Source organism: Heteronotia binoei, chromosome 11 (genome assembly GCF_032191835.1).
Source record: "Heteronotia binoei isolate CCM8104 ecotype False Entrance Well chromosome 11, APGP_CSIRO_Hbin_v1, whole genome shotgun sequence".
NCBI classification, from domain to species: Eukaryota; Metazoa; Chordata; class Lepidosauria; order Squamata; family Gekkonidae; genus Heteronotia; species Heteronotia binoei.
Genome location: NC_083233.1, coordinates 47190180 through 47214437, shown reverse-complemented (window position 1 = coordinate 47214437; position 24258 = coordinate 47190180). Strand labels below are relative to the sequence as shown.

The 24258-nt window shown below is 45.2% G+C and overlaps 3 protein-coding genes across 12 annotated transcripts in view; all 3 read right to left on the bottom strand.

The window, feature by feature from the left end:
• Positions 1 to 1631, bottom strand: part of TAF1 (TATA-box binding protein associated factor 1) — a 41604-nt gene extending 39973 nt beyond the window's left edge. For 9 of the 10 annotated variants that reach the window (XM_060250056.1, XM_060250057.1, XM_060250058.1 and 6 more), the window contains exons 1-2: positions 1436 to 1594; positions 515 to 632 (exon numbers count right to left, since the gene is read on the bottom strand). In XM_060250056.1, coding sequence (XP_060106039.1) covers positions 515 to 632; positions 1436 to 1573 — 256 coding nt within the window. In that variant the 5' untranslated portion in view covers positions 1574 to 1594. Of the gene's footprint in view, positions 1 to 514; positions 633 to 1435 lie in introns of all 10 variants that reach the window. The other variant, XM_060250050.1, reaches the window with a different exon arrangement.
• Positions 1632 to 2492: 861 nt separating this feature from the next.
• On the bottom strand, positions 2493 to 10490 carry LOC132579588 (rho-related GTP-binding protein RhoG-like). The gene is made up of 2 exons (XM_060250061.1): positions 10410 to 10490; positions 2493 to 5792 (listed from the first exon to the last, which is right to left on the bottom strand). Exon 2 carries the CDS (start codon positions 5767 to 5769, stop codon positions 5194 to 5196), a length of 576 nt encoding a protein of 191 aa, XP_060106044.1. The 5' UTR covers positions 5770 to 5792; positions 10410 to 10490; the 3' UTR covers positions 2493 to 5193.
• Positions 10491 to 15416: 4926 nt separating this feature from the next.
• On the bottom strand, positions 15417 to 24113 carry ITGB1BP2 (integrin subunit beta 1 binding protein 2). The gene is made up of 11 exons (XM_060249322.1): positions 23949 to 24113; positions 21877 to 21926; positions 21021 to 21077; positions 20131 to 20264; positions 19440 to 19558; positions 18526 to 18581; positions 18065 to 18135; positions 17596 to 17698; positions 16834 to 16953; positions 16363 to 16425; positions 15417 to 15982 (listed from the first exon to the last, which is right to left on the bottom strand). The coding sequence occupies exons 1-11, from the start codon at positions 24010 to 24012 to the stop codon at positions 15698 to 15700; spliced, it is 1122 nt and encodes a 373-aa protein (XP_060105305.1). The 5' UTR covers positions 24013 to 24113; the 3' UTR covers positions 15417 to 15697.
• Between the last annotated feature and the right edge of the window lie 145 nt (positions 24114 to 24258).

Below are 24258 nucleotides of genomic sequence, written 5' to 3'. Positions count from 1 at the left end.
ATGCTTAGAAAGAGCTTAATTTGTGCTCAGGCTCTCTCCCTGTTTGCAAACACTTAGGTCAAGGAAGGTAAAAAGTAAACATTTGTAGTGAAGGATAAAGTGTTCTAACCCAGGTCTATGAGACACATTTGCTCCAAAATAAGTGTTCCATGGCACACATTTGCTCTGAGGCCCTGAACAAAGGGTCCCACTAGACAATACCACTGCACCATTTTAAAGCTTTACTTTAATTTTTTTTAACTTTTCAAAACATTGTGAGTGCCTGATCATGCTATCCCTCCCCTCCGCTCCTGGAGCAATTTTCAATAACTGAAATTTCTTGCTTTGAGAGTTCAGGTTTTCAAAGTGCTATAGCAAAAGTCACCATCACACTAGTTTAAGAGGCCAAAGATACATATATATATGCTGGCCCCACAATTAGCATATATATGAGAGTCAGCATGGAGCCACCATGGACCAAAACTTTATTTTTTCCACATACATACTCAGCCAAGGAGGCCAAAGAGTTCCTCACCTTCCTCATCCAGCTGGGTTCCATCTGCCTCAGAGGAATCATCTTCACTAGCTGTGATCTCAGTGATGAGGCTCCCCAGACCCAGTGCTCCAAGTCCTGCCAAATGCTTTTTTGATTCCTGTGGGAAATCAAAGAACAAGTTTGGGGCAGGGAGAGAGGGGTCTTGGGACTTTTTTGAGTATTTTAGTTAATGGTTGGGAATACACAGGTGAATAACATATGCTAGCCATACCAGCAGATAACAAAAACTCAGAAAGTTCCATTAACAAACAAATGGAATTGAAACCTACACAAGGTGAAAGTCCATAAACAACAGTAAATGGAAATGTGCCACAATTATCCTCTTCCCAAGATTCTGGAGAGTGGCTACCACATGACAGAATGCCAAGCTAAATAAACCAGGTCAGCCACACTGGTGTAAGACAGAAATTCATTAATATTTGGGGAAGGCCCCAGCTTTGTACACACAAAAATCCAGCAGAGGTCTGGGGATCTCCAGTAAGAAATTCCAAGACAGCGCATCTCAGCAGCTGCCCCCTCAACCTGAAAGCAAGCAGGCAGCATAAAGATTTGCCAACTCCAGATTTGAAAATTAATGGAAATCTAGAGATGGAGCCTAGGGGGGGTTTAAATTGGGGAAGGGGAAAGCTCAGCAGCGATGTGATGCCATAGCGTGTATAATCTAACCGCCGTTGTCTCCAGTCTGAATTGATCTCTGAGATCTGAAGCTCAGTTGTAATTCCAGAACTCCGGGCCTCACTGGAGATTGGCAACCCTATGCAGTAATCAGGATCCGAGTCAGCATCGGGATGCTTCATATAGATCGGGAGAGGGAGACGCTCAGTCTTGCTTTTGCTTTACATCTAAGCCCCGACGACATCTGATGATGTTCTGAGATAACTTCAGGTTCCAATCACCTACCTGGTCGAGCAGCCCTTCGCCTTCTAACTGCCCCTGCTCATTGATATTGCCAAAAAGGAAGCCAGCCAAGGAAAACGGAGTAGGCCGTTGCTCGTCGCAGCCGTCCCCCGCCTCTTCCTCGCTGTCGGAATCAGACATCCTCAAGCCAGACCCGAGCAGCTCAGATAGCAGCCACCACCATATTTATACCGGAAGCAGAATGACCTTTGGCAGCAGCAACCATAGAAAGCATCTAGAATAAGGGACGGAAACCGGAAGTTACGTCACGGGGCGGCGCTACTCTGCTGCTGGGTACGGCCTTTAGGAGTACCTTATTCCGCCCTTTTAGCAACTGGCTGTCGTTCTTCTTCTGGGGGATCTTGGCGGTTCCGCCTTAGCTGCTTTCATAATCCTCTCCCTCCTTCCGTAATACATGTGAGATTTCCAAAAAGGAAAGAGCAGCACACCAGGCTTCAGTTGGCCCAATGAGAACACTCAGCTACCACTAAAAGGGCAGCAAAATACAGGTCTCCCAACACACACATCACCCACGCCGCCCTTGGGAGGCTTTCCACGGGGCCTGGAAACATGACTGGAGTCCGCTGGAGGACAAAAACCCTCACGTCCTTTAAATGCAGGCCAATTGCAACAAAGAGTGGAGCGATAGCCATAAAAACCGCGGAGACTAGGAAGGCAAATAATCCCCGCCCCCGTTATTATTGTGGGCCTTTAAGTAACTCCTGTTGCGTCAGTGAACGTTCTTGTTCGTTTTAATAGCATATTCCATCTATGTGCCCCCGGAGCAAACCCAGTTTTTAACTGCCCTAGCCTATTCCTTGCCAGGCACTAGCGTGTTAATCCCCTCCTATTTAGATATATAATCAAGTCCGTAAGACCACCAGTTTCTGATGATGAAATGGGGAGAGAGAAGCAAGGGTGTGCTTGTAAAGGAGTTGCATGGATTGCTGCTTAAAAAGGTGCTTACCCATGCTCTAAAGGGGCATATTCCACCTGTAAAAAGACCCTCTTGAAAGACCACACAATAGAACATAACAAGAAATTAAAGCATTGTCTTTGGTTTTTTCTTTGTTTATTACAATTTAATTCTGTATAATTTAAAAAATAACTTTGTTAGTTGCCATACAAATTTGTTTTTACCTATAAAATCAGTTGCCAGTGTATGTTTCAGTACCACACAGTCTCAAGTTCCCTTCACACATTAAGGCACATGAGGCCCACCCATCCCCCACTTAACAACTCAACCAGGAAAAAAAAATCTCCTCCCCCAGAGCCTGCAGCACCAAAATTTATTTCTAAAAGGCGAAGAATAAAGGCTTTGCTAGGTTTTAAGAACCATAAATTCTACACGAAGCTGAATACCAAAAGCTATCGGCCTACAAAGTTTAGTTTGTAGAACCTCTGGGGCTCAGAGCACCGCAACCTAATAAAAACAGGAATGATTCCTCTGGTAGAGAGATTAAAAAATAACTCAGTAAAAACTGGTGAGAGCAAATTGTCGCTAGCTGCATTCTTTAGTACTCAAAAACAGTATTTTCCTCCACCGTATACCCTGAGAATGGTTAGATTGAGGGCAGAGAACTCAAGCAAGAGTGGGTAGGGGTGACATTTCATTTATAGAAATTGTGGTGGAGTTGGCATCAAATCACAGAACTGCAATTTTTTTTCATCAACAACAAGAAAGATGCTGGATTTATACAAGTTATTGGGCCAACTTCATTACCCATCTGATCTGCAGCTATACAATAAGAATAGTTCATGGGTAGCAGAATTCCAAAGTGTCACATTTTGAAAAATTCAAATTTTGCTCAGCACCAACAGACATAGTGGCTGCCGCTGGAATCACTATTTCACAAGACTAATTTCATGGCAGAATCAGCTCCAAACAAAGCAGTGGCACTCTATTTCTTAACAGTTCTTTTCCCTATGGGTTGCACCACAAAAGTGATGCTCATAATACTTCTCTCTAGAACAGCCATAAACACATTTGTTCAATTAAGCAAGCTGTGGCGCAGAGTGGTATAGATGCAGTATTGCAGTTGGAACCCTCTGCTCACGACCTGAGTTCGATTCCAGCGGAAGCTGGTTCAGGTAGCCGGTTCGAGGCTGACTCAAGTCTTCCATCCTTCCGAGGTCGGTAAAATGAGTACCCAGCTCGCTGGGGGGAAAGTGTAATGACCGGGGAAGGCAATGGCAAACCACCCTGTAAAAAGGTCTGCCATGAAAACGTTGTGAAAGCAATGTCACCCCAGAAGCGGAAATGACTGGTGCTTGCATAGAGGACCTTTCCTTTTTCCTTCCCTTGGCCAGAAGAAAAAAAATATAAAGCATTTGTCAACAAAATTTTAACTCAACTGCAGGTTTCAAACTTGGTCTTGAGTTCCGTAATGCCACTAGATGAAATCATTAATGAAAAATACAGATTCATGAAACATATACTTTCATAATTATTTTTCAAAAAGGGAAAGTTAATATTTCAGTCAAGGTTAAACCTGGCTTATTATATGTATGTATGCATTTCTGTAGGTTATCCAAGTTCATGGGAAATTTAAAACCATAGTAACAAACTAGTGCAGCATTTTTAACACCATTTACACCTGAATTTTTAAAAGACAAATCCTATTTGGCAAGAAGTTACTAACCACTACCAGCAGAAAAAAATAGCAATCAATGAGCAGACATAGAAATCCTGCTATTTGCAGAATCTGTGATCCAGTGGAGGGGAAGGGAGAGAGAGCGAATGAACAATCCAGGGCATATTTTTGTTTTGTTTTTCTCCTACACTGCAGGCTGACTGATGCCACTGAAGCCACATACAAGAAGATATTTGAAGAACAAAAGCACCTGTAGTGAAGCTGGGTATGGTAAATATCCAGCAGTGCCAGGTACTATTATATGCATAATTACTTACATTCTCCAGTAGAACAGGCATGCTGTTTTTACTGAGGGGGCTAGTGACCAAGCAGGGATGCAAATTGGGACTGCTTCCTAGAGCAGGTGGGGCAGGAGTATGATCTTACAATAACTGAGAATGAAAATCTCATTCTGCTCCACAAAGAGCTTAATCTTAAAGGCTGTAAAGAATAGCTTTCATTCATTGATATGGCTCAGGGACAGCCTCCAAAAGTAAACTCACACTTAAGAACTGCCAATCTCAGATCTATTCCATTGTGATGCAACAAATGTCACAAAGAGAGACAGTGCTTGGTTGATGTTATTAAGCAAGCCTCTTTATGAGGGGCTCATCCCTCAGTGTCTGATGTCTATTATTTCACATGGTTTTAACAGTGAACTTTTCTATATCATGATCAAACTTTAGCATACCAGGATTCATATGCCATATTTGTACGGTATAACAAAATCACTCAATTATGGGAAAGGCACAGCCTTGTCTACAAAAGACAACTGTTTGGCAACTAATGGCTAGGACAAAGCAGCAACATAAAAAAAACCTGATCACTGTCTCAGTCAAGAAGGACTATTGTTTCTGGTGTGGAGAAGGTGTTTGGCTATGAAGATGTCTCCCAGCTGTAGAGATGAGAACTACATAGGCAGAGGCACTGGAAATCTGCTGGAGAGGCTGATCCTTAACCTTGAAATCAAACTGCTCATTTCAGTCTGCTGGATCTGGTACCTGAACTGCAGGAGTATTTGCTGCAAGAAATTCTCTTTAGAGCCATTAGTGCAAGATGCAATAAGATTCAGACGGAGCCTCACAAATATCCCAAGCCCTCAGTCTTTTGAGTCACAGTCCTTGGTGACTACAACAAAAGGCACTTCTTTGAGTTCTTCTTTGTCACAGGATACAACACTGCCCGCACAGATTCTGCAAACACTTCTCGCACCCCCTCCTGGTTCAGTGCAGAGCACTCTAAGTATTTGACTGCTCCAATCTGTTTGGCCAATGAAACCCCCTGCTGTGGGGTGGTGGGAGCCAGGCCCTGCTCCTTCAGCTTTTTCACCATCTCCACATTACTTCTCAAGTCCCGCTTGGTGCCAACAAGAAGGATTGGCACATTAGGGCAGTGGTGGGATACTTCAGGGTGCCACTTGTGCCGCACATTGGCAAATGAAGAAGGGCTTCCAATGGAAAAGCAGATCACAAACACATTGGTTTGAGGGTAGGAGAGGGTGCGCAGCCGGTCATACTCCTCCTGGCCTGCAGTGTCCCAGAGATTCAGACTAACCATTCTGCCGTCCATTGTCATCTGAGCACTGTAGTTGTCAAACACTGTGGGGATGTATTCCTCAGGGAAGGCATTGGTGGTATAGCTGATGAGCAAGCAGGTCTTTCCCACAGCACCGTCTCCAACAACCACACACTTTATCGTCTGCATTCTTTTGCCCTGAAGGGAAAATCCTGCACAAAGAAAGGAAAGAGTCAGAAAAGTCAGAGAAATAAAAAAGAAAAAGCAGTTTTAACAACGTTGCTGGAAGAGTTACCCATATCTTACAGAATACATACAGAAACATTCATGTCCATAAGGTAAATAAGCTCTTCTTTCAAAAGGAAGTCTGACAGGCCAACCAGGAATGAGCTATAGGCAATTTCCTGTAGATTAATCCAAAGCCATGATCTTTTCTGGACACCCGATAGGTAATCATGCTGAAAGTCATAATTTGTAGGGCTGAAATCTGCCTCAATATTTAGCCTGCTTCTGAACAAAATATTCTGGTTTCATTCATTGTATTTAGAAAACCTCAGAGCTCAGTACCTACCTATATTGTTCCAGCATCTGACTATGCTGCTAGAAAAGTATTGCTGATAATAAAGCTCAACCCCCAAACCAAGCACCAAAAGGAACAGCCTCTACACTCTATAGCAAAAGTTTCTGCAACATTCTTGGGGGGCCAGTCCTATCTCTGCGTCTCCAGCAGAGATTCTAAAAGTTCAAAGCAAGAAGTAGTATTCTATTTTGTTCAGTATCCACTGGATACAGGCTGTTCTATTCCCATTAGTGCCTCCAATCTCAGGTCTATTCCAGTATTCCAAGACTAGCAAGAGCTAAGAATGTGGTACCTGTAACGAACATTTAGTTCACTTTCTTTCAGAGCTACAACCAGGGACATGGCAGCCTTCTATGAATACACACAAAGAACTATTAGAAAGAGGCCCAGAACAGATTATTCTCAACAACTACGGGACAGGCAGGAATTAATGGGGTTTGAGCTGCAACAGAAAAAGTTCATATTAATATTTAAGGCCTAAAGTCCAGAAATGAAGCAAAGCTCAGGGCAGTTACTGGGAGAAGTTTTAGATTCACCAGCAGAATTCACTGGCCTGCAGCACTTCAAATCTAACCTCCTGTAATGCAGCTCCAAGTACTTTCAAAATGGACTTTAGAGGGCTGGATTTCACCTGTAAATATCAAGCCAAATATTACATGCTCTCAGACTGGAACTCCCAACCTAGCCCATACATGTAGGAACTTGTTCGCGTCTTTCTTGACAAGGCAATGGTTTGCTCCCAAGATACCATTTCTTGCTGAGCCAGAAACCAGCCAAGAGGAGTACATTGCCCACTCCAGGAAATTAACAACTGCACCTCCTAAAACATGTATTAGCAGGATAACTCTCCAAAGAGCAACCTATCAAGCTAATTGCTCTTTACATCAGATCCTCTCCTTTACTTAGCACTTCTTGTGGTCCACTCAATCTATAACAATTTTCTTGGACACCATGTCATGTTGCTCCTTGAGCTTTGTATTCACACAACAGTAGCCATCCACATTCAGACCTTCCCCACCCTAAATTTCCACCATTATGTCCTGAACTTCCCCAGGATCTTGGCCAGCATTTTGCACTAGCTGGAGATGACTAATCTGTACAGTATTAAATTTTGGTTAAAGTAATGAACCAACTGGGGGTGGAACGCAGCACGGTACAGCCCAATCTGTCATCTCTTGGAAGCTAAGCAGGGCTGGTACTTGGAAGGGAGACCACCAAGGAAGACTCAGCAGAGAAGACTCTACACTTTTGCTTCTCACTTTCCTGGAAAGCCCCTTGCTGGGGTCACCACAAATCAGCTGCAACTTCATGATATTTTACACAATTTGAACCAATTTATGCTGCCGCACCCAAAAAGTGCCTTCAGAAGGTAGATGTGTTAAGTCTACAGCAGAACATCTAGATTCAAGTCCAGTAGCATCCTGGAGACCCAAGAAGATTTTCAGGGTATATCTGAGAAAGGCAACTTCGACTCTGAAAAAAGTTTATACCCAGGAAATCTTGTTAGTCTCTAAGGTGCTACTGGACTCAAATCTAGGTGTTATAAGGCATGCATCTGTCAGTGAGGAGAAGCAGCCGCCAGCAAATAGAAGAGGCCATCTGTGTGATCTAACAAGCTACAAGTAGAATTTGGGAATAAGCACTGTCCAGTTGGGCCTGATCCTCATCTCAGTTCCTACTATCTACAGCTAAGAGGCCTTAGGCAGCTGGGATGGGAAACATCTTTCTCTGCCAGAGATCTTGGAGAGTTGCTGCCAGACAGGTCAAAATGGAATGACAGTCTTACTCAGATCAATTTCTGGCCTCACTTCCAGCGCCTTGCTGGATATGAATTGGACACTGGAGCTTCATGGGGATATCCATCTTTGCTGACATGAGGCATGTTTTTTTTATATCACCTTTTTTTTTACTGTTTTTATCCTTTGATGGGTCTTGTAAGCCTCCCTGAGCCCACTTGTGGGATAGGGTGGGGAATAAATTAAATATATCCCATATACTTATTTATTTCATATACACTGAGCTTTGTAGCAACAGCTTCAGATCGTGCTGGATTCCTCATCTGATGAAGTGTGCCAAGAGCACACGAAAGCTTATGTTCTAAATAAAAATTGGTTGATCTTAAAGGTGCCACTTGACTCCTGCTTTGTTCAACTGCTTCAGACCAACACAGCTGCCCGCTTGGAGCTTCAGACACGTTATGGAAAGTTTGGTAGCCTACCCTGCCTTATGGGGCAGGGTCTTAAAACTAGCACATTTTGCATAACAAGCTTTACGCTATTATTCACTTTGCCCAGCAAATGGCATCCAGCTCACAAAGCTCAAGGAGACCTCCAGCGTCCCAATGGGATACCGCAAAGAATGTGCAAAGCAAACCACTCCGAAACACCAGGCTGCATGAACAGCAGCAGTTATTTCAAAAACTACATTTGAAAGTAAATTTTTGAAAAGCATCACAAGACGTTTGCTTTCTGTTTCCTGTGAGAGGAAAGAGAGCAAAGCAGGGGGAGGGAGTAGGGCACCATAGTCTCTACTCAGGATCAAAACACTCCGGGTTTAGAACAAAACCAAAGTCTTCCTGCTAATGTCAGCATGCTCACTGAAGTCAATAGCTGAAGTTAAAAGGCTTAGAAGCACAGATCACCTGGCATCCCAAACACCCTGTCTCCCAGGCATGCAATTCTATTGTAACAGAAGCTGCCACACCCGCAGGGAAAGACAATGACAAATCCTATGAGGCAGGTTTTAGTGTAAAACCATCTCTTTACCAGCACTATACTGGGAAATAAAGGCAGCAGCTGCCAACATTTTGAAGATTTACAGACACCCTTCAGCAAAATTGTCTCTTTGTTAAGCATGGTCACCAGCTATGCTCCCCTCATAAAAACAACTTGTTTTACAAGAATCCACCCATGGAACTGCCCAGGTCTTCATATCACTTTGGAAGAATATGAAGATTGGGACAGTCATTTATAAAACACCAGGCTGAAGGAAGGTCTGCGTCACCTGCCGAAGCAGAAGTACTGTCCATTCCGCGATATTCAATAACTCTATGGAGACTATAATTCTTGTAAATGAAAATTAAATCCAGAGATGATCTGATGGTACCAGCATTTTGCAAGAGTTGCCAGTATAGGATTCCATTAATCCTCAAGATAATTATATCTGCCAGAAGGCAGAGAAGGGAATAAGTCACATAATAAAGATTGTGTAATACCATTTCATCTCCATGAGAAAAGCAAACTATAAGTGAAGTATGTAAATAAATAAATAAGGCTGCAAGAAAGCCCAAGCTTTGAGAAGAAGCCTGAAAGAGTAATCAATTCAGTTTGATATGCACAACTGTGGACTATCTCAAACTGAATTGGTTACTGCATTTGATAGTCACAGTGGACTATCAAATGCAACCTACTCAAGCCAGGCCCAGCGCCCTTCACTGATCTCACCCTCTAATACATACCCATAAAGAGGGAATCACAGGACTCATTCCCTCTATTTAAAGCAAAAAGCAATAGAAAGATACCCTCATAATGAAACAGAGCCCTGCACCAGCAGACACACAGAGTGTGGGTGGTTTTTGCCTCCTGCCCTTACACCTCCAAATACAGACTTCAGTAAGCAGCCAGTCGCAATCACCATGCACATCCAACTCCATTTCAAGGCACAGGAGCAAGCCACTCTAGTCAGTTGGCATTAGCAGCTCTAGCGGATGGAAGCCCAGCCACTCCGCTCCCCCATGCCCCATCTTAAGATAAAAACATAACGGGTCTTAGGTGGAGCTCACCAATGTAGGAAAACAAGGCGGTAGAATGCTGAGTCAGTAAGTCAGCCTAAGCCATTTTAAACAGCAGGTAGGGGATTCCTGACTTTGAGCGCTCCTTTTCTTAAGAAAATTCCCTAGAAATAACAAACGAGCACAACAGGAAGAAAGGGTCTACTCCCTCTTATCTGGGCAACACTGTAAGCAAGCAGGGAGTCTGTTAATACACAGAAGCCGTTCCAAAATGTGACCATCCCCAGCAGTCGGTTCTATTCCCCGCGACATTCTAGTCCCTCCAATCCAAGTTCCTGTACGCGGAAACCAAACCTTGATTCGGTACTTTGGGATACGCCTATAAGCCACATTTTAAAAAAATCAGGCAGCCCCCACCCTCGGCCCGCCCGTAGCCTTCAGGCGAGGCAGACTCCTACCCACAGCCGCTCCGATGGCACTACGGGGGTGGGATATGTTACCCACCCAACCCAGCCTTACCTTCGGCCCCGCGCGCGATCCCGGTTCCCGCAACCGGCCCAAGCGAAGCAGTATCCGGCAGTCAGAACCCGCCCACTCCCCCCCCCCGGCCTTCACAAAACGCATGCGCCTTCACCCCTCCCTCTCCATAAGGCTATCTACCATCCCTTACGAATGTTTCTGGGAAATGTAGTTCCCTAGGAAAGCTACGGCGGCCGAGAGCGACTCATGTTGGAAAAGCCTTTTTGTGAGTTTAATTTATTTCGAGCATCCCACGCTGTCAGTTACGAAGCCGCTTCGAGAACCTTTTATTAAAACCAGAAATAAACCAATAAAAATACATATTTAAACAAGCAAACCAATAAATCTAGAATTACAGGAATGCTGGGAATTTCCACCTTCCTTTCGCTATTAATAGGTATAATATAGTGGGTTCTATGCATGGCAGAGTCTTGAAGTGATAACAAGCTCACATAGTAATCACATAGTAAAAGGTTACAGTACAAGACTGGGGATGGGGCCTACTGGCCCAACTTATATACATCTCTGGATTCCCGTGCTAGCACATCATTGGGTCATTCAAACCAGTGGGGGGTTGTGATTGGTCTAGGGCTGCAGGGGTTTGAATTCTGCAGCCTTTGTTCCCAAGTCCCCAAGCTCAGTCCACCTGGCTCCAATGAGCCTGGCGGGAACATCCAAAGTCTCCCCACCCCCTTAGTTCACAAGCCCTAGTAAGCATAGTCTTTAAGGTACAAGGGCTTGTGGTGCTTTCGCATCGACCGCCTGAGCACTGGAGTTGGCCGTGCAGTTTCTGCGCCCAGCGTTCCTGGCGGAGGTCCTGGTTCCAAGGAGAATTCCACCAGCTGGACTGGGTCCTCTGAGGTCTCTGGCGTTGAGGGTGGTCCTGTCTGTTCTGCTGGAGCTTTCACAGGTGTAGCTGCAGGCTCTTCTGCTTCCTCCAGCTCAGGGGTTGTTTCACTTAGAGCAGGTGCTGGGGTGGTTGCGTTCTCGTCCTCGTCTCCCCCCCCCCTCCCCGGGCACCTCTCGCGCATAATTGGTCAATGTGCCACCTTATTGGGAACCCCCCTCCCCCCTCTGAGATGGCTTTGTACATTACGGCCCCTAGTACACGGGATATGGACATATGAAGCTGCCTTATACTGAATCAGACCCTTGGTCCATCAAAGTCAGTATTGCCTACTCAGACTGGCAGTGGCTCTCCAGGGTCTCAAGCTGAGGTTTTTCACATCTATTTGTCTGGACCCTTTTTTCGAGATGCCAGGGATTGAACCTGGGACCTTCTGCTTACCAAGCAGATGCTCTATCACTGAGCCACCATCCCTCCCTTGTGCTGGTATCCATGCTGGCCCTCCCCCAACGTTTTTGGCAAACACCAAGTCCCTGTGTCAAACCCCCAGGAGGCCCGGACCGCCTCTGACACCTCTTGCAGGTCAGGCACGCGGTCCGGATGCATGCGATCCAGGAGGGTTGTCAGCCACAAGCCCATGAGGAGCTCTGCTGTGCTGCAGCCGGTGACCGTACTGGGGGTGGTATGTTGTGCCAGGAGGCACTTGGCGAGGCGCGCTTCCCACTCCCCATATATGATGCAACGGAGCATTTCCTTCATAGCCCGCACCATTCTTTCCACTTGGCTGTTTGTGGCTGGGTGGAAGGGGGCTGACCTTATGTGTTTTATTACATTCCGGCCACAGAAATCCTGAAACTCGGCCAAGGGGAAGGCCGTCCCATTATCGGATACCAACGTTCCTCAACAGTTCCTCGACAGCTTCCAGGAGGTCATATAGGTTTTGGCAGCTTGGCTTGCCGATACTACCTTTCCAAGCCTTGTCCCCTGACATAGGCCCTGATTTGCATACAGAAATCCTAGGTGTGATCTTTGCTGTCTCACATTAAAGGAATTATTTTTGCAAGGTGTGGGAATATTTCACTGCCAGAGACCCTCGAGCTACTGCTGCCTGCCAGACAAGACACCAGTGAGCTAGATAAGTCTCGCTGAATAGAAGGTAACACCATATCCTGTTAACACCTCAACACCTTCAGCCATCCTCTTCCACAGAACCAAAATAAGAGAAGGGCATAAAAATCTCTCACTGCCTATTGTACTCTACTAAGGGTCAGGCCCCATTTCATGAATAGTTGCTGTTGCAGCCTTTAAGGGTGATCTGAGTCCCGTTTTGACCAAGGAGAGAGTTGCTGCTTTGGAGACTCTGCACAGAAACAGTAAAAGCACAAATCATCCAGTGCTCAGAAGGAAGTTGCACTGCATCCAGTGCAGCTTTCATTCCAGTTGTAGCAGGTGAAAAGAGAAGAGACCAGTAGCACCTTAAAGACTAACAACAATTGTGGCAGAGTATGAGCTTTCATGTGTTGTGGAACCAACAGGGTATGAGGAGGGCCTGGCATGACTTGGTCCATGGGGTCGCAAAGAGTCGGACTCAACTGCGACTGAACAACAACAACAATGAGCTTTCATGGTCTAACTCCAGTTGTAAGCTTGCTCCAGGGGTCAGTGAAACTAGCAACTTATTGTGGATTTTCTCCCCACTCACCCCTGAATTCATTGTAAGGAGCTGCCAAATGCACACCCTTGGAACAAATGCCTTGTTCTCACTCACCAAAAACACATTATCACTGGCATGTTTGCCAACCACAAGCAGAAAAGGTGTCCTGTCCATTTAATAGAGGTTTAATGGGATGTTATTTACTTCCATGCCCTGCAAAGCTTCAGCTGCCCATTTCTACATATTAAGCCTGTTAACGAGACAGGACATTTTCCTCCAGCCTTGAGGAAACCTAGTTACAGAAATAGGGAGAAAGGCTATGATTATAGTCATACTTGACTTGTGGCAATTTTTAAGTACAGATGGAAGCATATATTGGCTTATGGCATCTAGGCTCATTGAAGTAGGAGGTCATATGCTTGGCAAATCAGAGGCAATGGGCACAATTCCTGCATGGGTGTCAGGAAAATAACCATTTCAGTTTTACCTCCTGCTGGAATATGTGCTGCAAGTCTGAATTTGTGGTCCTGGATGTTCCTACTTCCACACTGGAGATGAACAAGTTCAGATTCAAATATAGTTTGAACACTTAAAATTTTTCTGGCAGGGCTGCAGACTGGATGGCAATTTAAACTTTAAAAAAAGGGATTTTAATCTTTCTCAAAGCAGCCAACCTTCCCTAGTACCACCTTTCCCATAAGTCAGAGGAAAACAGAACTTTCTATTAGCCCTTTATTTCTAGCCTGCCAGTTATCTGCTTACATTGAGGTCTCTGTAAGGCAGATAACCAGCAGGTTAGAAATAAAGGGCTAATGGTAAGTTCTGTCCTTGTGCATTTGGCAAGACTGAGACCATTGTTCATGTTTTATTATTCTTGACCAGTGGTGGTCTTCATTGTGAGAATTTTGGTTTTTCCCCTTTTTGAGCAAGTATCAGCTTGCCATTGAACCTCAGGTAGTTCCCTTTTTGTTGACTGATGTTAGTCCTGCAGTTGCATCATCTATGGCCCAGTTATCGGCTATTATAATATCTCTGAGACATTCTCCTGCTCAGTGTTAATGTGACAATCTCACAGTTTTACTAGTGGCATAATTGTCTTTTATCCTTCTGTAATTGTTATTGATACTTGGACTGTGATTTTTTTGTATGGCTTGAGACCTCTGGTAAGAGGAGCTTATTGTTGATAAAGGAAAGGGAAGTTCATCTAATGCTGAATTAGATGGGGAGGCTGAATCTCAGCATATGGCCCTAATGGGCTATATGGTCTTGTTTCCTCCATTTCTGATGGAGCTGCCCAAGAGGCAGCTATGGCATTGTCAGCATGGTAGTAGTTGTCTGATGAGATGGGAGACAAAATCCAGAAGATGCTGTCTGGGAAGAGGCCACTTGCTTTCATTGCATCAAGGCAAAAGAACAAAGAGCCAATTTGAAGGGGAAAAACAGAAGATAGATATTTATATAAATAAGAGATGAGTCAAAACACCAAGATACATATTTATAGCCAATGCAGAGCATGGCCTATGAAGAAAGCAGGATGTTGTAACAATGTTGGACATATGTGCTCAATACATTTTTAACAAAAGTTGGTTCTTTTTAAATCAGTGTGCCTATTCTGGCCCTTTTTGGTTGTGTCCACTCATGCAGACATCCACTGTAAACTTTTGGATTGTCTGTTACCAGATAATTGTATTACCTACCTGCAATATCCTTCTAGGACCTCTAAGAGCATCACACAATGCACTCTGACAAAAGGATGTCATGGACTCAATTTCTCTTGTTTCTAACCAAGCTGTTCTAATTTTCAGGGTATGTAAAGCAGCAATGTAAGCCTCACAGGGGGTCACACAACCAGTTCCCTGAATGAGCAGGTTTGTAGCTTAGGAGTGCTGCTAGATACTGGCTTATGGTTGGAGGCTCAGGTTTTTAATAATTTGTTCACTTTAATTATTTGTATGCTATTTTGTGTTTATCATGGTTCAGTTTGTGAAGCATCTTGACCCCAGTTCCCTGGAGAGGTGGCATGCATTTTCTAAATAAACACTGTCCTTTCTATTTATTTACAAGCTGATGCATTTCACTACCTCCATTTTACTACCTCCTTCCTCCATCTTGAAAACTGTTAGAACTGATGGAAATTTTCCGCAATGACATTCATAACAGCCCCTACCTCTACTCCTTCTGAATCCCCTAGAATTCTGACAACATGCCATGCAAACTTGTTTTCCAACATTTTGTTTCTATCCAAAATCAATGTAACTATGTGTTGTGTTCCTGCTGTAAGAAAGTCCAGTTATGCCAGGTAGGGAAAGAAATCAAATGGACTCTGGCAGCATGAAGTCAATCCTGCAAAGAAAAAGAGTCATGGAAAAACTAGCATGTGCACACACAGCCCAGCTGGCCAGTTTTACTCCCCATATAGTCAAGCTTGAGTAAAGAAAGTGGTAAGGATAAAGGGTTGCAGCAAGTATTCTGTGTTGTCCCATAATAAACAAAACTTTTATTTCAAGGGTAAGAAACAGCTGCACACTGAGAGGCAAAAAGGCTGAGACATTTTAGGTGACCGTTCCCACCATCCCTAGCTCTCCCCAGCCACCCCCTTCTTCAACAGGCTAGGAAGCCCTAAAGATCCAGCGAGCGGAGGAACAGTGGGTATTTCTGCCAAACAGGAACCACTCCTCCTGCACCACAGAGCTGCTTGCCCTTCTGTTTTGTTGCAGAGTAATGCCTTAAAGGGGAAATAGCCATTATCTCTTGCCCTCAGCCTCTGAATCCAGGGGCTACATGCACTCAGCTGCCATTAGAAACTGGGCTGGAAAGGGTCATGCCCTGGCCTTCCTGCCACTGCTCATCATCTTCATCTGACCAGCTCAAGCTGTCGTCTGACTCCTCCTCCTCTTCAGGAGCTCCTTTGACTTCCTGGTTTTCCAAGGCATCTGCATCCAGCTGTTGCTTGGCTTGAGATCTGCTCTGTGGGTGCTCCAGTCTGGCCCAAGTGACTGGGCTGTCCTTTTGCAAGGTAATTTCCACCTTGGAGGGCACCATTGTCACAGAGCTTTTCTCCACGTTGATGACCTGGAAGCACATAAAATGACTCCTGACCTTTTGTCAGCAAGAAAAACAAAACCTCTAAGTCGTGATCATTTGGGACAATCCTGTAATGAGACACAGTGGCCCAGCAGCTCAAGAATGACCACAACAGCAACACAAACAAGGACACTTGCATCTGCTGGGGAGCCAGCTCAAAGATTCTCACCATAGCAGAGTCTTTTCATTCTCACTCAGTGGAATTGCAACTGTTAGGGGGCTTTTGTTTCTGGCACAGCTCCAACAGCTTCATAACTGGCTCAATAGGTGAGGCTTCCTCTCCATCACTGCATGTGCTATGACCACAGCCTCTTCACAACCAAAGACATTTTTAAAGTAAGGACAGAGACAAGGAAATTAAGACTTACCCCCCAGAGATCCAACTCTGCCTGGAAAACCTTGTCTCCCTCAAAGATAATACTGATGTCAAGCTGTAAGGAGTGGGGAGAAGAACACACATGAAAACTGTCTCCTAGACCACTGGTCCATCAAGGTCAGTATTGTCTATTCTGACTAGCCAACTCTCCAAGGTCTCAGGTGAAGGTTTCTCACACTGCCTGCAACCTAATCACTTTAACTGAAGATACTGGAGATTGAACCTGGGATCTTCTGCATGCAAAACAGATCGTCTGCCACTGAGCTATTGCCTAGGAAAGAGGAAGGAACTTCAGTAATCTGGGCTATATTCTAGGCCAGACATGCTGGAAGAGCCCTTCCCCATTGCCAGTCTCATTTGGAAGAAGACTACAGTGGTTCACCAATATAAATTCCCCATGCAGATGAAGCACCACCCAGGCTTCCTCATGGCACAGCTAGCATCAGTCGGTCTCCACACTTACCACAGTATGGTTGGCCTTCACAAGGCTGAACTCTGGCAGAGGGGTCTTGGCATAGACAGTTACCACCACTTGGCTGCTGGTTTGGTGCCAGTCTTGCCGGCAAGATACCAGTTTCTTGTCCTGTTGCCAAGAAGAGTCAGTTAACAGTCTAACTCCACTGTCCAAGGATCTGGCATCCTTACTAGGTGCAATGCTACAAGAGAGAAGATCTTCTGGCCCACCAAGCTGCAAAGAATACCAGTATAGCTTTTCCACTTTCTCACCTCTGAGCCACAAAGTGTAGTAAAAGAGACCTTCTTTCCTAACTACAAGTTAACATCTGGGGCGAGCACATGGGAGTGGTCCAGCCCCAGCCTCTGGTCTTGCTCTGTTTTCCTTGACATTCCTGTCTTGATCATTTCTCTTCTGCAGCCACCACTGTTGTTCATCCTGATGCCATTTTGGCTAAAAGTGTGTGTGTGTGTGTTTGTCAGAGAGAGACTGGCCCAATGTTACCTAGCAAGCTTCCTTGGAAAGTAGGGATTTGAACCAATACCATAGCTGTCATGCAACAGTAGCTCTATAATAGGAATTTCAAAAGAGGATAGGAAGCCAATACACACACAGTGACATCCCATTCCCAAGCAACCAAAGATAGAAATGGAATAAATCCGGTAAAGTCTGTCTTAGAATACGGAGACAGCCATCCATGGGCTTTAGTAGCACATCAAACAGGTCCTCTCCCAACCCTGACCCAGAGGAGCTCATAGGGCAATTCCTCACCTGCTTCTTCAGCCAGGTGTGCTTCCCTCTGCTGCAGCCTTTCTGCTCCAGGAATGCAGTGAAGTCTGTTGTTTTAATTGCACAGCAGCTCCAGTACTTCATGCTGGGAAGGATCAAAGAACCCATATTGGAAGGAAGCACAGGAATGAGGCAGAGGGTTTGGGCTTGAGAATTAAGCCATATCAGCCAGAGGAGTAGGACTGTGTGGCAGACTGAGTACATAGGACACAGTGCAGGATAGAAAACCTTGTAGTGACTCTTGCTGTCTGCTCAGTGCTCTTACCCCAAGCAACATAAAGATTGCTTTGCCAGCTTAATGGAAGAGGCTAGGCTGGGAGAGAAATCTCTGCACTGACATAGGGGTCTGTCCTTGATAGACAGAGTCCAGAAGCTCCAAGCTTGGTCACTGACTTGGGCAAACCAGTTGGGAAAGACAGTGAAGATGAATGGAGAAGTATCTCCCTCTTACCCCTCATGGAAGACAGGGATCCCAGGGTGGAATATGCAGGTCTCTGTATTGCTCTCTTCCCCCTGATAAACCTGAAAGACCAGTGAGGAAGAAAGGTCAGTAAAGCAGTTCAAAAGGCCCCTGTGCCATCCCAGCTGAAGAAGGCCCTTCTCTCCTCCCGCACATCACAGTCTCTGCCTTGACAATGCATTTTTTAAGGCAGTCACCTGGTGCAATCAACCACCAATGCACTGACATAGGGGTCTGTCCTTGATAGACAGAGTCCAGAAAGGCTCACTTTGCTGTCTCAGAGACAAGAAGCAATGCTTTCCAGTACAAGGCTTGCCTCTCAGCCTGGAGCTAGAAGGGAGGATTCCGATGATGGAAAAGTGCAGCCTCCCTGGGGAAGCAATTCCAAGGCCAAGAGGCCACAGGCAGATCTAGAAAGAGTCTACAAGAGGAGCAGCAAAGACACAACTCACCACCTTGCAGCCAGAGTTCTTGCAGGTCGTGCCAAGGTTCACCTGAAGGATAGCACCTGTGACAGCCAGAAACAGACTTAGGCACTTTGGAAGACCCCAAATTACAGCCCCCAAACTCTAGCCAGATACAACATGCAATCCACTCATTAACGTACATCCCCAAGATTTTCAGATCCTGGACCAGGGAACTAAGCACACATTCTCTCGGTCCTAAAATAGGCAAGTACTGGGGTATGTCTGCATATGAGCCCAATCTATAATATAATCAGTATTCTATTTCTGAATCCCAATAATTTACATTTTCCTCCAGCAGGGAATATAGTTGTTGTGAAAAAACAGGTTGCTTACCTGTAACTAGTGATCTTCGAGTGGTCATAGTGTCAGTGTCAGTGGCGGCTGGAAGAAACTGAGTGGGATGGGCGCTCCTCCTCCCCCCCCCCCCCCCCGCTCCAGGCATGCGCAATCGGTGCCTGCTCCCCAGAGCGGGAGGGAAGCACGCCAAAAAGCGCTATAGGCGAGCTATTGGAGCTCCGAGGTATGGATCCGTTGCCTGCGGCAAGACCCATGTGTGGGACTGCACAGAGACCACGAAGAAGATCAGAGAGGGACCCTCAAGCAGGGGACTTATTGTGCAGTTACATTATCAGGCTGAATCCAGTCCTGGCCAGTAGAGGTGTGGGCTAGAGTCCCAACCCCTCCCTCCTCCCAGAACCAAAGGCTCTGGTTCAGCCAGCCACATTTGCACAAGTACAATGTGGAGGTTTGGTCCCTTAAGCCTGCAATCTCTCAAGTCTGCTTTCTTATCTCAGGAGGATACACCCTTCAGCTTCTCCTTGAGAGTACAGAAAATGACACACTAATCCCAAGTAGAATGCCCTTCCTTTCCCAGTCTGGCCTCTTTCTTCCCTTCTCACCGGTGCCCACAGTGCCTTGCACTGTTGGTTGCTCCTTGGATGACAAATCCAGCTTCTTTAGGGCCTCTTCTAAGGACCCAGATACCTTCACCGGCAGTAGCTTCATTGGTTCATCTGGACTGGAGAAAGTCAACAAGAGAGGTTGGGAGAGCCTTTGAAGGCTAATACCTAGTACCAGACTTCAAGCCAAAATAAGTGCCAATCGGACAGGAGCCCTGTCACTCCCCCACACTGGCTCCCTCTTCATGCAAGGTAGCATTGGCTTATGGAGCTTTCTACCACTAGCTCAGATGGCTTTTAAAAAGTAGTCAAATTCCTGGAAAATAATGGATCTATCAATAGCAATTAGCCACAACCCATAATGAAACCTTCCCAATTCAGTTTCAGAGGGGAGCTGTGTATTTTGTAGTAGAACAGTTAGATTCAAGTCCAGTAGCAGCTTAGAGACCAACAAGATATCCAATGAAGGAGGATTTAACTCTTGAAAGTTTATACCCCAAAAATATTGTTGGTCTTTAAGGTGCTACTAGACTTGAAATCTAGCTCTTCCCAACTCAGAGGCAGTCTATCCAGGATCCAGATGGTTGGACAGAGAGAAAAAGGAAGGACTCTAACCACACTCTGTCTTTGGGCTTCCCAAAAACATATGATCTCAGAGCTGGTTTTGCATGGACCATTCCTACAGGCTCACCTGGGCCTCTCACGCTCCATCATTTCTGCTGACTTTGGCCCCCGGACAATGATCTCAGAGCTGGTTTTGTTTTTTGGCTCAGGCTCCTCAGGCTCTGGGGGCTTCTCATTGCTGTGATACCCTTTTGTACAGCCCTTCAAAACAAAGTGCACAGAGTTGGACCTTTTCCTTCCAATCTCATAAAATAAGCAATCTCTGTTAAATCAGTGAGAAATGTCCTAACAAATTGACAAAATCTCTTTGCCTCATAGTACATTCACATATCAAAGTACTGCACAATATTAACATTTTCAGGATTTCAAAGCTGTGAGAGCAGGAGATCAATCTGCAAGTTCGTTAGTGACTAGATATACATGCAGGATTACTTCCCTCTGTCATGATTATATTGCAGGGAACACCAGCTCCTCTTTTGATATAGCTCTTCACCTTGCACCAGCTACTTGCTCTGCATGATTGTGGAGGCTCAGTACTTTGCCCATAGAAGATCTCAGGGCTGAACCCTGACATCTTCAGTTGCATTGTTACAGAATCACTGGCAGCTGCTTCTTCTCTGCCTGACAGGGTTGACCCCACTGGAGTACACAGACCAATGGCTTGACTTGGTAGAAGATGGCATTTTCAACACTTAAGTTAGGGGACCAGAACCATTGTGCTGTTATCCACTTCAAAGTAATATTTTTCCCCTGCAGATGGGAGTGAAGCTGAGTCAGAATATAAATAAATGTAAGTCACGTCATTAACTACGCCTGAGTTTCCAAGACGGGACACAAATTCAAAAACCTGATTACAACTGCTGATTTGGCAGAGATTAGCTCCTAACCTCAAACAGCATGTAGGAACCAGAGCAAAGCCAGGCAGATCACATGGGAGGACAATGGACCCAAACGTACCTTTATGGAGAGGAATTCGGAGAAGTCGGTGGTTCGTTTCTTGCAACAAGACCAGCCCTACAGACAACAACTCAGCATGAGCATCCCATTCCTCAATACTGAAACCACTAATATGGTCGCCAATGATGACTGGAGATGTTCTTCCGGTGACTAGCAGGGAAAGTGCTTTTGGGGAAATATACCAGCAGCTCAGGACAGCTACGAATACCTCGTTCCAAATGGTACCAGGCTGTGTTTTGTGGAGCAAAGGAGAAGCTACTACAAAAACACTCCCTACCCACGGCTTTCCCCCTGAAAAAGCCCCTTGCCAGACAGTGCTTACTTTTCCTCTAGAGACGTTTTCAGTTTTTAAAGTTGTATTAAGTTTTCATAAGAATGAGAAAAAAGAGGGTACAGGGTATAAAGAAAAACAGTGAATATATAAACAGAAAAGAAGTACATTCTGCATATCTATGCTTCGTTCACCATAAAAGAAAAAGGCCATAACGTATTTCCATAAATTCAAAACAGCATCCAAATTATTCTAAGTAATCAATATATGATATGAGTATTGTAAGTTCACACTTAAACTTATCTAAATTGGATCATGTTCTCAATAAGTACATACTAAGTAAAACTGGTTATCCATTGCATTTTAAATCAACTAGTCTTAATCTCCTTTAGGGAAGTTAGAAAGACAAGCCTCGTGTGCTACTCTAGAAACCCTAGCTGGACATCCTTGTGCAGACACTACTACAATCCCTCCCTTTCAATTCTCACAGTTATCCCTAGCCCAGCATCCATTAAATCCTACACATCCCCCCCCCCCCGAAAATTCTGCTCAGAGAGCCTCAGTGGAGTTTACAGGCCCACTCACCTTCAAGACATCATGGAAGATAGGGAAGCCTGGGTGATGGAGACAGGAATCTAAGAGCAGAAGACAAAAGAGGGGAAGCAGCAATTTCAGCAAAGCTCTGTCATTCTCACCACCTAGACTAGCCCCTTGGCTTTTCTCACTGATAAAGACTAAAAGAGTGTATGAAAAAATCCCAGGCCTCAGAGACAGGCAGATTACAGCCTTGGAGGCGCATCTACCCAGGGTTCCTTTTCATTCATAGTGCTGGAAATGGAAGCACAAAGAGCCAGCTCCAACTTCAAGCTTCCAAAAGCGGACTGAAACCCATATGCAGTGCTCAGGGTGAAGAATCCTCCTGCGGCAGGCTCTGCAGCAATTAGTGGTGGCATCTTCCTACATAACTGTTTCTTCTTCTTTGCTTACACAGCATATTAAACCAGTTTCAAATTTATTTAACTCCCACAGTTCCCAGCTAAGGACCTCTGAAACCAGGAAACCACACTTCACATTGGTTTGCATTTCTGCTGTATGCTTGCTCCCGATTTACTCTCTACAACCCTATGTTCAAGAGTGGTAGACCATCTGCTTTGTATGAAGGTTCCAGGCTCTGTCCCCAGTAAAAGGGGTAGGTGATGTGACAGTAGGTGATGTGAAAGACCTCTACCTGAAATGCTAAAAAAAACACTGCCAGCTTCAAGTATCTACATACTGATGTGACAGCTCAAAGGGGAATGTGCCAGCTTCAGCAACATGCTAAGTTTGTGGCTTTGAGCATGGAAAGAGTGTCCCTTTGTTCACCAATGAGACTCTATTCCTGCATATCTCTGCATCATTTGTTATACTCTGTCCTGTAAGCTACTTTTGGTGGTCTTGTAGCTGCTGACAACCAGAACACAGTCTGCATTCTAGATGCTCTTGGGCTTTTTCTTTTGTGTTTGATTTTTTCCCAAAAAAATATGGACCTTTACAAATGGGTATCAGCCTTACTGCAATGGCTTTTAGTGAAAAGCCTTCTACTTAAGCATTAATTATTGTGAGCAGAAGTCCTGACTCTGCCCATGTGGAGTTCCTCTGTCTGGAGCAAAGCTGAGCCAGTTAGACTTTGAGCACCTCACTTGAGTAAGGAACCTGCCAAAGAGGATCAAAGCCCATTCAAGTGTCTCTTCATCTCTTGCGCAAGCGACATTCCAAAGCTGACATGCCTTGGGTTGGGGGAAGAGTTGAAAAGCTCATGTTTAGCGCCCAGTCTATCTAATCCCCAAGCGTGAAACAGGCAGCTGCCACAACTTGCCAGCCAGCAGATCCACAGCCTTCCAGAAGCCCCAGATGTCAATGCTAGAGAGAAACCTAAAAATGCCCCCCAGTGCAAAAAATAAAGCAGAATTTTGAAATCTGAGATATTGTACAGCATACACTGCCTCTGCTACCTTTGCTATAGCGACTGCAGGTGAAATTTGTGCATGACCACACACTCCCAGCATTTCTGGAATGCAGATTTTCTGCCTTGGAGAGAACCCCCTGCCCCCCCCCCCAGATGTGTGACGACTGTGATGCTAGAAATTTTGGTTCCTCTGCGATGCTAGAAACTCTACAGATGCTCAGAAGCACTTCTTACTCTTATGGCATTGTTGTCTGCACCAGATGATATTATCACCCTATCTTAGGGCATCAGCAGATGTTGCAGTGTGTACATTTGGAACCTGGGTAACAAAACTATTTTCCTCTGGGAAAGCCTGGCAGAAGCATTAGTTGTCTCTTTTATGGTTTCCTTAGCACAAATTCCTGCTGTTTTAACTGCTGTGTGACAGGCAGAAATTTGACAGGGTAATCTCAGTGCATGTCCCAGCAGGTTGGAAGACACAGTACCTGCTGAATCTGCTACACATGCAATTACTAAAGGCACAGAAGACCTATCAGAAGAAGAAAAATGGCTACACATAACAGCCACACTTTAAGTATTAGAAACAGTAATCCAAGCATGTACACTTCTTGACAATAAATTGTAATTCCCGGCAAATTCACAGCAAGGCATTGTGGGAGTTCAGAGACCTGCCAAACAGACCAGCCGTTCCCCAGCCTTAGTCCCTGCTTACCCTGGGTGTTCTTCTCTGGGTCAAACCTCTGTCCACAGCCCTTGTTATAACACAGCAAAGCCATCTCTGATATGGTGCTCACAAAGCCAGCTCCTGTTCCCAAGCAGAATAGGCCTCACTTCAGGCAGGTAACCCTGTCAGTCAAAAGTTCTCCGTGACAGTGCAAGAAATCAGGCTTGGCTATCTTTAGCAGCAGCCAAGGGGCGGGCTTGAAACTGGAGCCTAACCCAAAAATGGGCATGCAACTGCTAGGCCTTCTAGAATCATCTGGTTGCCCCCAGGGAGAAGGAATGTCACGTGGTCACCCTCC

Excerpts from the sequence above, each read along its gene's own strand:
- LOC132579588 (XM_060250061.1), bottom strand. The coding sequence starts at position 5,769 with ATGCAGACGATAAAGTGTGTGGTTGTTGGAGACGGTGCTGTGGGAAAG.
- ITGB1BP2 (XM_060249322.1), bottom strand. The coding sequence starts at position 24,012 with ATGGCTTTGCTGTGTTATAACAAGGGCTGTGGACAGAGGTTTGACCCA. Across the intron at positions 18,582-19,439 it reads GCAAGGCACTGTGGGCACCG|GTGCTATCCTTCAGGTGAAC; the intron begins GTGAGAAGGGAA and ends TGGCTGTCACAG. Across the intron at positions 17,699-18,064 it reads ATCCCTGTCTTCCATGAGGG|CATGAAGTACTGGAGCTGCT; the intron begins GTAAGAGGGAGA and ends GATCCTTCCCAG.